Genomic DNA, 13349 nt, shown 5'->3' on the forward strand with positions numbered 1-13349 from the left:
AACCAACGAGTGCTGAGCCCATGGTGGTTGTTGATGATGGTCACTCACACACAGCTCTTGAGTCTGAACTGGAGCTAGTGGTCTACAGCAGCAGTTCAAAAGCCTTTTTTAAACCTGGGGATCTGTTAAATAGACAAAACTGCAGACCTTCAACCAGAGGTGATGGATGCAGCAGTCGGAGGCATACGGAATTGAGAGTCCCTGACTTCCAGATTTCTAAATTATTTTTGGCCCTGCTCCCTGGACATTAGCATCTCTCCTTGGCTGACTGCTGCCTGCTCAGGGAGTCACTATCTATGCAGCTACCCCTTCTAAGGTCCGGGGAGATCTCACTTCTGCAGTGGTGCTGCCACTGTGTCTGTGTCCCCTCAACCCAGAGAAACTGTGTGGCCCAATGACAGAGAGTCAGAGCACAGAGGGGGCAGGGCTCAAGCTCAGTCCTTGGTGGACCCCCTGAAACCTGTTTGGGGACCCTGGACCCCTTGCTGAGAGCCAGAGCTCTACAGGAGTGTTAAATATTTTACCTCATTTTACTCTTCCTCTATGTTTTTTGCTTTCTGGTCTGGAAATACTAAGAAGAGTATTAAAATATTGCACGATTGCCATTCTGTAACTGAAAAATGATAGAATTAGCAAGTGAAAAAGATTAATGGTACCATGAGCCATTCCCTCTACATAAACATTATGACAAGCCAGTAAGCGATGTTAAACTGGTCCTGAAAAGAAAGTCAGACAAGTCTGAGCACATCCCTAACCCTTCCTCACCCTCTCAAACTTTCTCTGCCCTCCAGAAACAGTTGTGCTGACATTGCACTTTATGGATGCAAATTGCTGTTTAAAAAGTTAACTGTGTCCCCCTCTACCAGCACAGCAAAAGTCACTTATTTCCAAATTACAGACAGATATTATTTTGTTCTGATTCTCGAGTGACTTGTTCAGATACTGAAGTCAGTGGAGGAACTCCCAGGCAGAGAACACAGTACCTCCTGACTGTCAAGCCCCTACAGTAAACTCTTTCATATCTGATAGCCCTGGGATCAGGAAGTTGCCAGATATTCTGGATAATAGAGAGGTATACCTACCAACACTAAAGAAAAACACAATCAGATATTAAGAAACAATCAAAAATGTATGCAGAGTACCTTACTTACAACCATAGTACTATAATACACTGTAAACTTACACTATATTTGTATTTACTTTCACTCTACTATACTTACGGAAAACATAACTAAAATTTAATTATGGTTAACATGCCAGTCATTCAAGAGTTCTGGATAACTGAATGCTGAATGTGAAAGGGTTTACTATATCAAACAATACCTTTCCTTGCAGCAAGTGATATTATAAGAAAATTATAACATTCTGTACGGCAAGGACATGTTTACAAGGCAATTTAAAAACACCTGTGGCTGGCCCATACCAGTTGATTCCCTGGAGGAGTCGCAGACTCAAGCCCAAAGAACTACACCATAATAAACACGTTGACTCAAGCCCTGCAACCCTGAGTTAGTTGGCCTGAGCCAGCTGCAGGTTTCTAATTGCAATGTAAACAGACCCCGACAGAAAAAAAAAAAAACTTTCCACTCTGGATGCAGTGCCGTTCAACACGCGGCCCAGCCACAGGAGGCCACGCACTGCCAGCATCCCCAGAGCCTGCCTTCGCCAGGCACCTTTGAGCCACCACGACCCACCTTTCCGCTGCCCCGTACCCAGCCAGCCCTATGCACCAGACAAAGCTGCCAGCCCACCGTTCCCCACCCCCGTGCCCATGCAGTGTCTCCCTGCCACCTCCGAGTCCCAGAGCAAGGGGCAAGCCCAGGTCCCCTCCCCCCACTCTCACCTTTACAGACGGGAGAGCTCGGGCTCTTCCTCTCGGGGGAGCTCCTGCCCTGCTCCGGGGAGCGCAGCCGCTGACGATGCCGGACCCTGCCACCCGCGACAGCGGCGCTACCCTCCGGCAGGGGCGGCACGGGGGAGGCGCAAGGCGAGAGGACGGCGCTTGGCGGGGGCGGAGGCGGCGGGGGCGGCAGCGGGTGAGCGCGCGGTGGGCTCCCACGCGTCCCCAGCCCGCCGGCGCGCGTGGGGCTGCCACGCGAGGAGGCCGAGGCGGCGGTGCCCGTGCCGCTGCCGCCCCCTCCCCCGGCCGTCTGCGTGGCCACCGCGGGGCTGGGGCGCGCGCCGGCGCCGCCGCTGGGGGGCGCCGCGCGCGTGGGGCTGGTGCTGCGCGAGGCGGGTGCCGCGCGAGAGAGACCCGCGCCGCCGCCGCCGCCGCTCCTCGTGGGGCTGCCATGTTGCTGCGGCTTGAGCTGGAAGGGCACCGTGGCCCGCATGGGCTGCAGGCGACTGCTCGCTCCCCCGCCGGCCGCGCCGGCCGCCCCCCCGCCCAAGGAGGTGGCTGGGGTGGGGGAGCCGTTGCGCCTCATGCGCTGGTGGGACATCGCGGGGCCAGCTCCAGGAAGCGGCGCTTCGGCGAAGACCGCGGGCACCGCCTCCGCCGGGGTGTGAACACCGCGCGCCCCCCGCCCCGCGCGCAAGGCCCCGCGCGCGGCCAGCAGCCGAGCCGCCTGCTCCGTGTGCCTCATCAACAATAGTGCCCCGGCCGCCCGCACCGCCCTCCGCCGCCTGCCATTGGACACGCCTCAGCCCCGCTCGCGCCGCTACGGCCGCCTGATTGGCCACGGGCTGCGGTCCCGAGCGGCCGGCGGCTGGCTCTGAAAGAGGTACTCGGCTCTGCGCGCATGCGCGTGTCCAGCCCCCGGTATCACCCCTTTCCTCGCAGTGCATCATGGGCCAGAGCGCTCCACGCTTTCACCGAGGCCGTTATCTCCTGGAGGGGGCTTGGCCTCCCCCTCCCAGGCCTGGTCTTCGAGTACCCACCCCCAGCTTTCCCCTTCCCCGCAGCCCTAGGCCAGCCCCAGCGCGGGGGAAGTGGGTCTTACCCACCACCAGTCCCCCCCTCATAAACACCTGTCTTAGTCTTTCCCGTGGTGGAGGACTGCTTGTTACTGGGGAAGCTACAGCCTGACAGCCCTCCACCTGTGCCACGAGGCAGTTGTCAAGGCCCCTTTCCCCCCGCACGTGGGAAGGGTGCTATGAACTACAGAAGTAGTAAGAGCGAGCCAGGGGAGCTTGAAATGGGTAATAGGGGTATTCACCCTACTCCATCAACTGCTCTTGGAGGTAGATCATTTTCCGTAAGTACGAGTTGTGCACCTTTTCTACAACTTGCCCAAGTTAAAAAAAAAACCAGTCTGAAATGAAGGTACTCAGCAGATGCTGAGTGAGTATTTCTGCTTGGAGCCTTCCCCAATCCATAAAGGGCTTGCCATCTGTGGTCTAAACATGGGAAATTAGGACACAACTCACAGGAGATATCCAAGAAGAGGAAAAGGTCTTTAAGAATGGAGCTGGCTTGATGATGTGTCTTTCTTTAGGTGGACTACCCAATTAGTTGTTAGCCCTGAATACAGCACACCAATACTGACAGCATCAATTTAGAGCCTCACTTTGGCTAGTTAGCATTACTGGCAATAACAGTCATCAGAGAGACCTGAAAGTGTTAATACTTTTTGCTCCCATTGCTGAAAAGTTGAAAGCTGGATTCCTATTCCATATTTCTGCAATAACACCTGTTAAAAACTGCTGCTTTGTGCTTCTGTTCAGGGACACAAGGAAAAGCCTCTCACTTTTAAACCCTGCTGAAACTGACAAAATGAAGTTCTCTTACCATCAGCACCAAAGCTGGCAATTTAGTCATCTTTTATTACTGAAAGAACTTTCCATATTTGAAACTCATTTCCATAGCAATTTCTCATTTGCAAGCCATTTCTGAATATTAGCATTGAGATTAACATTTACTTGAGACTAACTAAGTACATAAAATGTACCCCATAAATAATTAGTAAAACATTGTGACTGCTTAACCTTGCTCTATTTAACTAGTATATATTATTAGAGGACTATAGAAAAAATATTCCAAGAGAAACAAAATCCATATACATGTGTGCTAATTCCAAATATTTAGATAAAATGGCTGTGAGCATAAACTAAGGAAAAGCTTAAGACTAGAGTAATATAGGCAAAACTACTTCACACACTAAGGCCAGGTCTACACTAGACCTAAAAGTCTATTGTAGATACACAAATCCAGCTATGGCAATTCTGTAGTTGAAATCAACTAATCTACAGTCTACTTACTTGTCCATCCTCACTGAGAAACTCTGCTGTCCACCTCCCTTTCTCATGAGGCTGAGGAGTCCAGGGGTCAAGTGTCAACTCTTAATACTTCAATTTTATGCATCCCCACTAGACACACGAAATTGAACCCTGGAAGATTGACCCTGATCGGTTGCCACAAAAGTCAGGAAATACATTTTTCCTGAGTTCTATGTTTATCTTAAATACTGTTTTAGTAGCCTTGGGCAAATCAGAGTAAAAGTTGCAAACTTGAATGCCTGAAGTTGGGTATTTAAATCCACAGTTAGTTAAATGCAAACAACCTGATTTTCTGAAGACTCATCACACCCTCTGAACTGTAGGTGTTCAGTGCTTTTTTCCCCTTTGAAAAAAAAAAAAAAAAGTGATAGAACTCAAGCCCCAACAGCCAACTGCTTCCCCCACACAGGACCTGAGCTGCCCCACCATGCAGCTTAACTACCTCCACAGCAGGGCCCAAGCAACCTCTCCTGGCCACTGAAACTACCCCCCTCTCCCCCGGTGAGGCCCGAGCCACCCCTCCTCCCAGAGACTTAACCTCCCCTTGGCAGCCCTGGCCCCTGCTCTCAGGCTTCCCCCCCTCAATAGCCCAAGCCCCTCTACCTGCTCTAAATGAATGCCCTTCCCCTTCCCCAGAGACAGGCACCCCCAGCTCCCCTTCCAATTCTAAATCAATGCCCTCCCCCAGAAACAGGCTCCCCCAGCCTGCCTGTCTGAATACTCTCCCCATTCCCCACAGCCACATACCTCCACCCCTTCCCCTCCCCACAAGTGAGTAGCAGTGAGGTACTGACCTAGCGCTGCAGGGGCCGCTCCAACTAGAGGCATGCCAGGCTGCCAGAGCCCCCACAAGTGCTGCACAGAGCCTCCAGAATTGCTCTGGAACACTGGGTCTGCCTGGGTCACAGGTGCCAGGGCAGCAGGAGCCACATGGCTCCTGGGTGGAGCCACAGAAGCCATGCCACAACCAGAGGAGTCACACAGCTCCCAGCTGGAGCTGCGCATGCACAGAGTGGAGAGAGGGGCGTTCGCCATGTGCAGCTCTAATGAGCCACATTTCACTGCCCCCACACTGCCATGTTCACCACCACATGTGACGAACTGGGTGTGCAGCCCAGCTGCCTTCCAATATGGCAACAGCAACTGGAAAAGGTGCCGGAACAACTTTCCCTGGCATTCTGGCAGGAAAAAAAAGCCTTATTGTTCATCACTTCAAAAGTTAGGCCACTTTTACTGAGATAGCAAAATCTGGAATTAGGTACCTGAAAGTTGACAGTATTGATCTTAATTTCTCTACCCAGTTTTCCTAGTCTGTAAAATGGGGATATGATCACTCAATTTACAAGAATGAAGGGGGGGAAAAAATCTCACTTCTAGTACTTCACAGATAAGACTAAAATATTTTCAGTGTTAATTAAATGTTTTTTGTGCCAGGGATGCTTTGTTAGGACAAGGAGCTTTTAAGATGCTTTACAGGTTCAATCACCACCTCATCAAGTATCAACTGAATATAGTTTTTATACACATTAAAAGCCTTATTTTTGACCATACAGTACAGTAGGTATATTGAGTGTGTATATTTATGTATATGTAATCAGTAAGTTCCGTTATCCCCCTTCCAACAGGTTGAAGTTCAATACATGCTGACACCCTTTGGAGTCTTCAGTCCCCTCCCTGGAGCTGTGTAATCTCCTTTCTCAGAGCATTCAGCCACTTCACCTTCAGTTAGTAGAGCAGAAAGGGGCAGAGACTTGTGTCTGCCTACTACACTGGGTCCCAACCTAGGGATACTATAAAGAGTAACCAGCTACTGCATCCTTTAGATAACTTGTTGCTACTCCTGTTTTCTAGGCTACTCCCCCACAACCGCAGCAGTTCAGCTTTACAATTTACCTCAAGCCGATGGCTCTTTTGTAACCTAGCAGCCAAAAGGAAACACCTTCCTTGCTCCTCTGGCTTCAGACAGAAACTGATCTCCCTGGCTCCAACAGCTGCTTTTACATGAGCCTGCTGGCCTCTGATTGGCCGTTTCCCACTCAGTCTCTCTAAGCAGGTTGAAGGAGTCATGTCTTGTGCTCTTTTCCTGCGGTGGGGTAAAAGGAGGAGGGTGGAGCCACAGAAGCCCCACCAGGCCTGGAGGAGCCATGCAGGTTCCAGCTGGAGCCGTGCATGCACAGAGTGGGGAGAGAGGCGCTCCACATGTGCAGCTCTAATAAGCTACGTTTTGCCACCCCCCCACTACCCTGTTTGCCACCACCACATGTGATGAAGAGGGTGTGCAGCCCAGCCATCTTCTGATACGGCAGGTGCCAGAACACCATTCCATGGCGTTACAGCAGAAAAAAAGCCCTGGATATTCATCACTGCGTGTTCAAGCCTTTGGGTCTAGTAACCCTGTCTCACCTCTGTACCATTCTTCTCATCTTACCCTATGAAATTCTACTTATTCTTTGTCACTGCCAGTGTTATTCCCCACTCTTCTCCAACACAAGTACTTTTTCCTTTTTTCCAGAAATTTTTGTTTCATTTGGTAGCAAGTTGCTAAAACCTTTCAAACAAACAACACACTACAAGAACCAGAGAAAGCACACACGTATTCAGGACAATTGTACACAGGATCTCTTTTTACATCTGAAAGACTAGACAGTAACAGACACATTGATCAATGCTTACTTATAGAGTACATGACATGGAACAAGGCCACAATTCTATCTGTGCTTATGGATGGAAATTGCAGTAATTGTTACATAACTGTATTATAGAACTAGAGGTAATTATATTATAGACACACCCCAGTAAAAAAGTGGCATTGTTCCAAATAGTTGCTATGAAAACCAAAAACAAATTTTAACAACATTGTTCACCGATAGCTTTAGGTGCACTGTGCCCACTCAAAGTTCAGCATGTAAAGTCAAATATGTAGTCTTAAACAGCACATACTTCATGTATTCATTTGTCTTGGCTGAATTGAATGTGTTACAACATGACTTTACTCTTACAACCTGTGCAAGTGATATAAAACAACTAAGTCAGAGACCTCAAGCATTTGAGATGTTATACATCAGCAGAAAGGTTTTTCAAGGCTTTTAAAAATTAAAATCAAAGTTCCAAGCCATAAAGTGTAGAATCAGGATCCAAATTCTAACTTCTTGAATCTGGGTGTTGGATTCAGGTGCTGGGAGCAAAGCTGTTGTTGGCAGAATTCTACTAATCTTAATCTTAAATCCATTATTAAATGTCCAGGGAGGTTAACGTGTTCCACTATAGGTTTAGGTGTATTCCAATTCCTGATGTCAGATCCTTTGGTGCAGAGACTGTCCAGTTTGTCCAGAAGTCAGCAACCAACATAGCAGGAAGAGCCATATTTTCAATTTTGGTAAAAAAAAAAAATAAAAATCAATTAAAGAGCCACAATGCATGTGAATACAAGATGGTCCTTAATAAATATCAAACCATCTTCTTTGTAACCTCTATTTTAAGAGCAGCACACACACAATTATTTGTAATGTGATACGTTTACTACATGACATTCACACACACTTTTTACATATTGTTTCCTTACATTTTACATGTTTGCACCACCATCTTCCTGACTTTTATTCCCAAACTCACTTTAATTCTGCCAGTTTTACTTCATGTTTAATTTCAGTTTTCTTTCTTAAAATGCACATTGCCCTTCACAGCAGGAATGCCACAAGCTTCCTTTTCAAAATCAAGACTTTAATCAGCAACACAATCAAAAGACAGACACAGTATCATATCCCACAGTGCACTGCATATATTAAAGGAGGAAGTTAGCCAACATATCAAGATCACGTATCTTTTGCTATTTAAATAAGATTTGGGCTCATTTTTTGGCTTTTAGACATTCACCGTTTATCAAAAATAATCAGATGTGGGGTTTTTTTGTTTTTGTTTTTGTTTTTTTAAACTTTGCAACTATAGCACCGGGAGTCACAAAGAAGTCCTTAAAGAGCCAGATGTGGCTCCGGAGCTGCAGGTTGCAGACCCCTGGATTTATCCAATGTGCCAGCAATGCTCATCTGCCGTGTACATGATGGCATATCTCAGACTAGTGGATGTGCAGGTGTTTGAACCCCTGATGGCGTCACTGATGGGATTAGGTCCTGCGGTAGTGTCGCTAGTATAGATATGTGGATAAAGTTGGCAATGGGGCTTGTTGGAAGGATAGGTTCCTGGGTTAGTGTTTCTGTGTTATGGTTTGTGGCTACTGGTGTGCATTTTCTTGAGGTTGGGTGGCTGTCTGTAGGAGAGGACAGACTTGTTACCCAAGGCCTGTGAGAGTGAGAGATCATGTTCCAGTATAGGTTGTAGATGGTCAGCTGCACACTGGAGGGGTCTAACCTGAGGTTCTGTAGGTGATGCAGGGTGGTGATCTGTTGTTTTCCTTGTTGGGCCTGTCGTGTAGTACGTGACTTTTAGTTTCCTGTCTGGCTCTGTCCATCTGTTTGTCTTTTCTTCCCCAGGTAGGTAATTAAGCTTTATGAAGGCTTGATAAAGATCTTGTAGATTTCTGTCTGTGGCGGGATTGGAGCAGATATGCTTGTATCTTAGGGCTTGACTATATACAGTGGATCATGTGATGTGTCTTGGGTGGAAGCTGGAGGCACATAGATAAGAATAGTGATCAGTGGGTTTCAGGTATAGAGTGGTATTAATGTGACCTCCATTGATTTGTACTGTAGTGTCCAAGAAATGGATCTCTTGTGTGGAATGGTCCTGGCTGACATTGATGTGGGGTGGAAAGTGTTGAAATCCCTGTGGAACTCCTCAAATGTCTCCTCAGCAGGGGTCCATATGGTGACTGGATACCTCTCTGAGTATAGTTGATGACAGTTTATTGCCAGTAGATTTATTTCTCTCCTAATTTTAGCAGCAGAAACAATTCAGTTAAAAGAAAAATAAATGGCAAAATCTACTTATCAAGGCTCTTTATGAAGAGACCACTTACCTTTCAGTCTGCTTCACACATGCGGTGTGTTCATCCAGAGGTAGATATCACATGCAACTTCTCCCTTCCCATTTACCAGCAGAAGCTCCATAGACTTCATCCTGAGAGATAAATGACTTGTATGCTTCCTCAGCAACCTCCATCTCTGCCAGCCCCCAATATACATTCACTCCTATACAAAACCCAGCCACACCATTTGTACTCCCTCCGTAGGGCACTAAGTGTATGATAACACTAGCCGGTTTTGCCAACAAAAACTGGTGGAACGTTCACACAAAAAATGTGTTTTGTCAGTTTGTAGACAAAACTCAGCACTTTCACAAGCAGCATTCTGCCTCTCAGCCATAAGGCAAAACCCTGCTGTCAACAATCTGTCAACAAAAAAGCCGTGTGGATGCTCTGGGGGACATCCAGAAGAGTGGGCAGCCCTGTCTGCTGTCCTTCCAGGTGCTGGTTTTGTCAAACAAACAGATGGGCAGTCCGGCTGCTCTGGCGACAGAGTGAAGCGCTCTCCCAATTGGCTTTTGTGTGTGGCTGCACTCTGTCAACAGAGCTTTTGTTGGGAAATTTCTTGTGACAGTGACTTCTGTTGACAGAACGCTGTAATGTAACTATATGTGTGGCTTGCACATATACAATTGAAGGATGACGTGCCCTGTTGTAGCAATCGTCGCCAGGTATTTCCATCTGATGTAGATTCCCAGGATTTTGGATCGATGTTGAATTTTTTCCATGGTGTTTTTGCGTGCATCCTTGAATCTTAGCTTTGGTCTTCCTCTTGTTCTCAACCCACATGACAGTTCCCTGAAGAGGATTTCTTTGGGAAGACGTTCCTCGCCAATTCTTCTCACATGACCAAGCCATCGTAGTCTTCTGCAGTTGAGGATCACTCTGAAGCTATGTATGCCAGATCTTGACAGGACATTTGCATTTGAAACTTAATCTTGCCAGTTAATATCCATAATTCTGTAGAGGCAGCGAAGATGGTAGCTGTTCAGTTTTTTCTCATGGTTGGAGTAGGTGATCCATGTCTCAGAAGCATACAGAATACGCAATACACATCCCTGGTAGATTAGTATCTTTGTTTTCACTGTCAGCTTAGGATTGTTCCATTGAGGCCTCTGGCACCTCTGCTTTCCGATTGGTAAAGAGGACATTTAATGTCATAATGTAGGGCATAAAATACAAGGGAATTCCTAGAAAGCAGCACTGTCTAGGAATATCTGCCTAAGAAATATTTCTGAAAATACTCACCAGTGCATTCAAACATCTGATCATTGCTCGCTTGAAGGATCTTTAAGAGAGTTGGGGAGAATGCATTAGTGTGCAATACACCCAATGTTTTGCATACACTGAATTATAGTCTCTTAAGAATCTATGTTTTGTTACAATTTCAAAATAATCTCAGCTTCACCATTGCTATTTATTAGATGTTACTGTGGCCTTACTGTAACACTGACCTCCTTACACTGAGAGGTTTGCTGATCCTGCTCTGGATCAGATACAGTGTGATATTTACCCATCATGGGGCACTGGCGCTGAAGATAACTCTTTCTTTCACCTCAGCAGCCTTACTTTATAATGGGGTAGAAAGTTTATGTTGCCTTGTCACAGATCATTGGACTCTTTCTCTGCTCCAGCTAAACACCAAGGTGTTCTTTCAGCCTCAATTCTGGTAGCAGGATCGCTAACATTAAGCCTAGCACAGAGCATTATGCATTTGGGGTGGAGGGAGATGGGCTGGATGGGATTGCCTAGTTTCATGGATATTTTCATTCTTTCAGGCTTTAGTTTTGAGAACACTGCAAACAAAACCTGTGGTGTTCCAGACACCATTGCTCCAGACATTCTCTGAAGGGAGTCATACTCTAGAGCTCTGGACTCATGCAGCCTTGGAGTAATTCTCCACCAGCTTATGGTCGGAGCTTTAAGTACACGACCACAGGCTATTCCTTCTAAGGTGGGAGTGGAGATTCAAATTTATGCCCCGTATAGGTCAGGGTGAACTGGCTTCACGTGGCTGATTCCATTATAACGCTAATGGAGATGATTTCAGGAACCTAGAAAGCTCTGGTTTGACTGGGGCCAATATGGAGTGATGGGGTGTATCTCCCTGGTCAGGATTTGGACGCACTTGATCTTATTGTCCCTTCAATGCATAGATGTTGATGTTACCAGTATTAAAGCTGTTGTTTCCAAGTGTTCAATTTTTATATGAAGGAATCCACACCTGCCTCACAATATGTCTCAGCTTCCATTTCAAAGGCTTCAGTAACAGTCCTTTTTTGTTCAGTACTAAATACTTACCAGTCTCTCAAGCTTACTAACGGTCACAGATGCTGTGTCCTGTTCAGCTCCCACCGATGTCACAAAAGGTACTTGCACCCTTGTAGGATCAAGCACTAGGTCACCCTTTCCATGAAATGAGTGAGTGCATAGTCCCTTGATTTGTGTGTGCCAGCTCCCTGCACAAGCCCCATCTGGTTTGAAAACACAGTAAATACAGGCTAATGGCAGCTACTTGTACTACGTGCCTGCTCACAACCAACATATCTTGATATAAGTAAGAGAAGTAATAGGGACTAGAGGATAAGATTTCAGGTCAATATGGTCTAATACGTTGGTCTTGTTGAACCTGGTTCAACATATCTCATTATTGCCCTTGCAGGTATGGAAGAAAAAGGAATTCCAAATGGAGTACTTTCAGCTTGGGGAAAGAAGGGAAGGACAGGTACTTTCATCCTCCCTGGTAGAGCACTACTGCCCCAGGGACCAGTCCAGTTTATATAAAGAAAATTAAGTAGTTCAACAGAGCCAGAGTGAGTTTGGGTCTCAGCATCTGCCAGGGGGATAACTCAGTTTGATTTTGACATCCTGGGGATCATCCTTCCAAATTTCTCACTAGACATTTGGAACAACCAAACAATAGATAGAACATACCCCAGAAAATCCAGCTTAGGTCTTTGACATTGCCCTCAACCTCCACTGCCTACCTGTGGCATCAATGTGGAGATGTTCTGCACCTGTAAATGTAAGGCATGAATAAATAAATAAATGAGATCCTCTCTCTTAGGAGCATGCATGGACTCCTTCGCCATCAATCTCAGCACCTCATAGTCTTTAACATGTTTCTCTCTCAGTGGTGTTGTCTCCCATTTGCAAAATAAGGGACTTGAGGATAAGTGACTTGTCCAAGGTCACATGGGACATGGTACAACAAAGACTTGAGCCCAGATGTCAGAAGTCTTACATTAGTGCCCTAACCACTGGGACAGTCTTCCCTGCCACTAAAAACTTGAGTTGTATCTTGTATAGGATAAACTCCCAACTACATCCAATTTTGTTTTGATGGTAGAATTTGTAGCTAAGATTACATTCATGCACTCAGTCCAACTTCAGATGGGCCACATCCAACTGATGAATGATGAACACCCTATTATTCCTGGGTGATGGGAAAAGAGTCCAGTTTTAATCTGAAATCATATAAACCTGTTTTGTTCATTTTTGTTTGGTTAGTGCCGATACGTGCAACACTGCATGCTTCCTTTGGGTAGGATCAAGACCAAAACATCTCCAAAAATATCACATGCCTTAGCCAGTACAATTTGACCTACCTCCCCACCCACTGCAGTGGCCTTGGATCAGTTTAATCAGAGTTATGGGTACATTTAAAACTCACAGAAGTCCAAACTTTTCATCTTGAATATGATCTTTAATAAATGGAATAATGCACCATTTTACAGCAAGCCTTTTCTTTTAAACCTAAGAATAATCTTGTAAATGTTCTTATCTGATGTGTCTGTATCAATACAATCTCTTTATTTAGATTCATATGTAACAAAGCAGTTTCTTACAAGTATTCATAGAAGACTTTGTAGTGGCTTAATGATGTCAGCTTTCATAGTGGCATCCACAGATGATAAAAAAAGGAAAAGTAATTAGCTTTTAAATTTCATACTCTCACTGTTCCAAAACACACAACTTATACAGCATAGCGAGTAGTGGGCAGCTTATACAAAAGGAATATAACTGAAAGTAACTATTTATAAATTCATACATGATATTTTTATCCTTAACTTGAGCGAAGAAAACCCAACTATACCGGTTAGCAAAAATGTTCTGATGAGACTCCACAATTATTTTAGGCTTTTTCCTCTCT

The 13349-nt window shown here is 46.0% G+C and overlaps 2 protein-coding genes across 2 annotated transcripts in view; both read right to left on the reverse strand.

Annotated features, from left to right (window-relative positions):
* FAM117B (family with sequence similarity 117 member B) overlaps positions 1 to 2585 on the reverse strand; it is a 55892-nt gene extending 53307 nt beyond the window's left edge. Inside the window, exon 1 of the mRNA XM_075001857.1 lies at positions 1844 to 2585. Coding sequence (XP_074857958.1) covers positions 1844 to 2585 — 742 coding nt within the window. The remainder of the gene's footprint in view (positions 1 to 1843) is intronic.
* Positions 2586 to 5772: 3187 nt separating this feature from the next.
* BMPR2 (bone morphogenetic protein receptor type 2) overlaps positions 5773 to 13349 on the reverse strand; it is a 154743-nt gene continuing 147166 nt past the window's right edge. The window contains exons 14-15 of the transcript XR_012646430.1: positions 12184 to 12213; positions 5773 to 7532 (exon numbers count right to left, since the gene is read on the reverse strand). The gene's annotated coding sequence lies outside the window, so the exon portion shown is untranslated. The remainder of the gene's footprint in view (positions 7533 to 12183; positions 12214 to 13349) is intronic.

This window comes from Carettochelys insculpta, chromosome 8, assembly GCF_033958435.1.
Source record: "Carettochelys insculpta isolate YL-2023 chromosome 8, ASM3395843v1, whole genome shotgun sequence".
Taxonomy (NCBI): Eukaryota; Metazoa; Chordata; order Testudines; family Carettochelyidae; genus Carettochelys; species Carettochelys insculpta.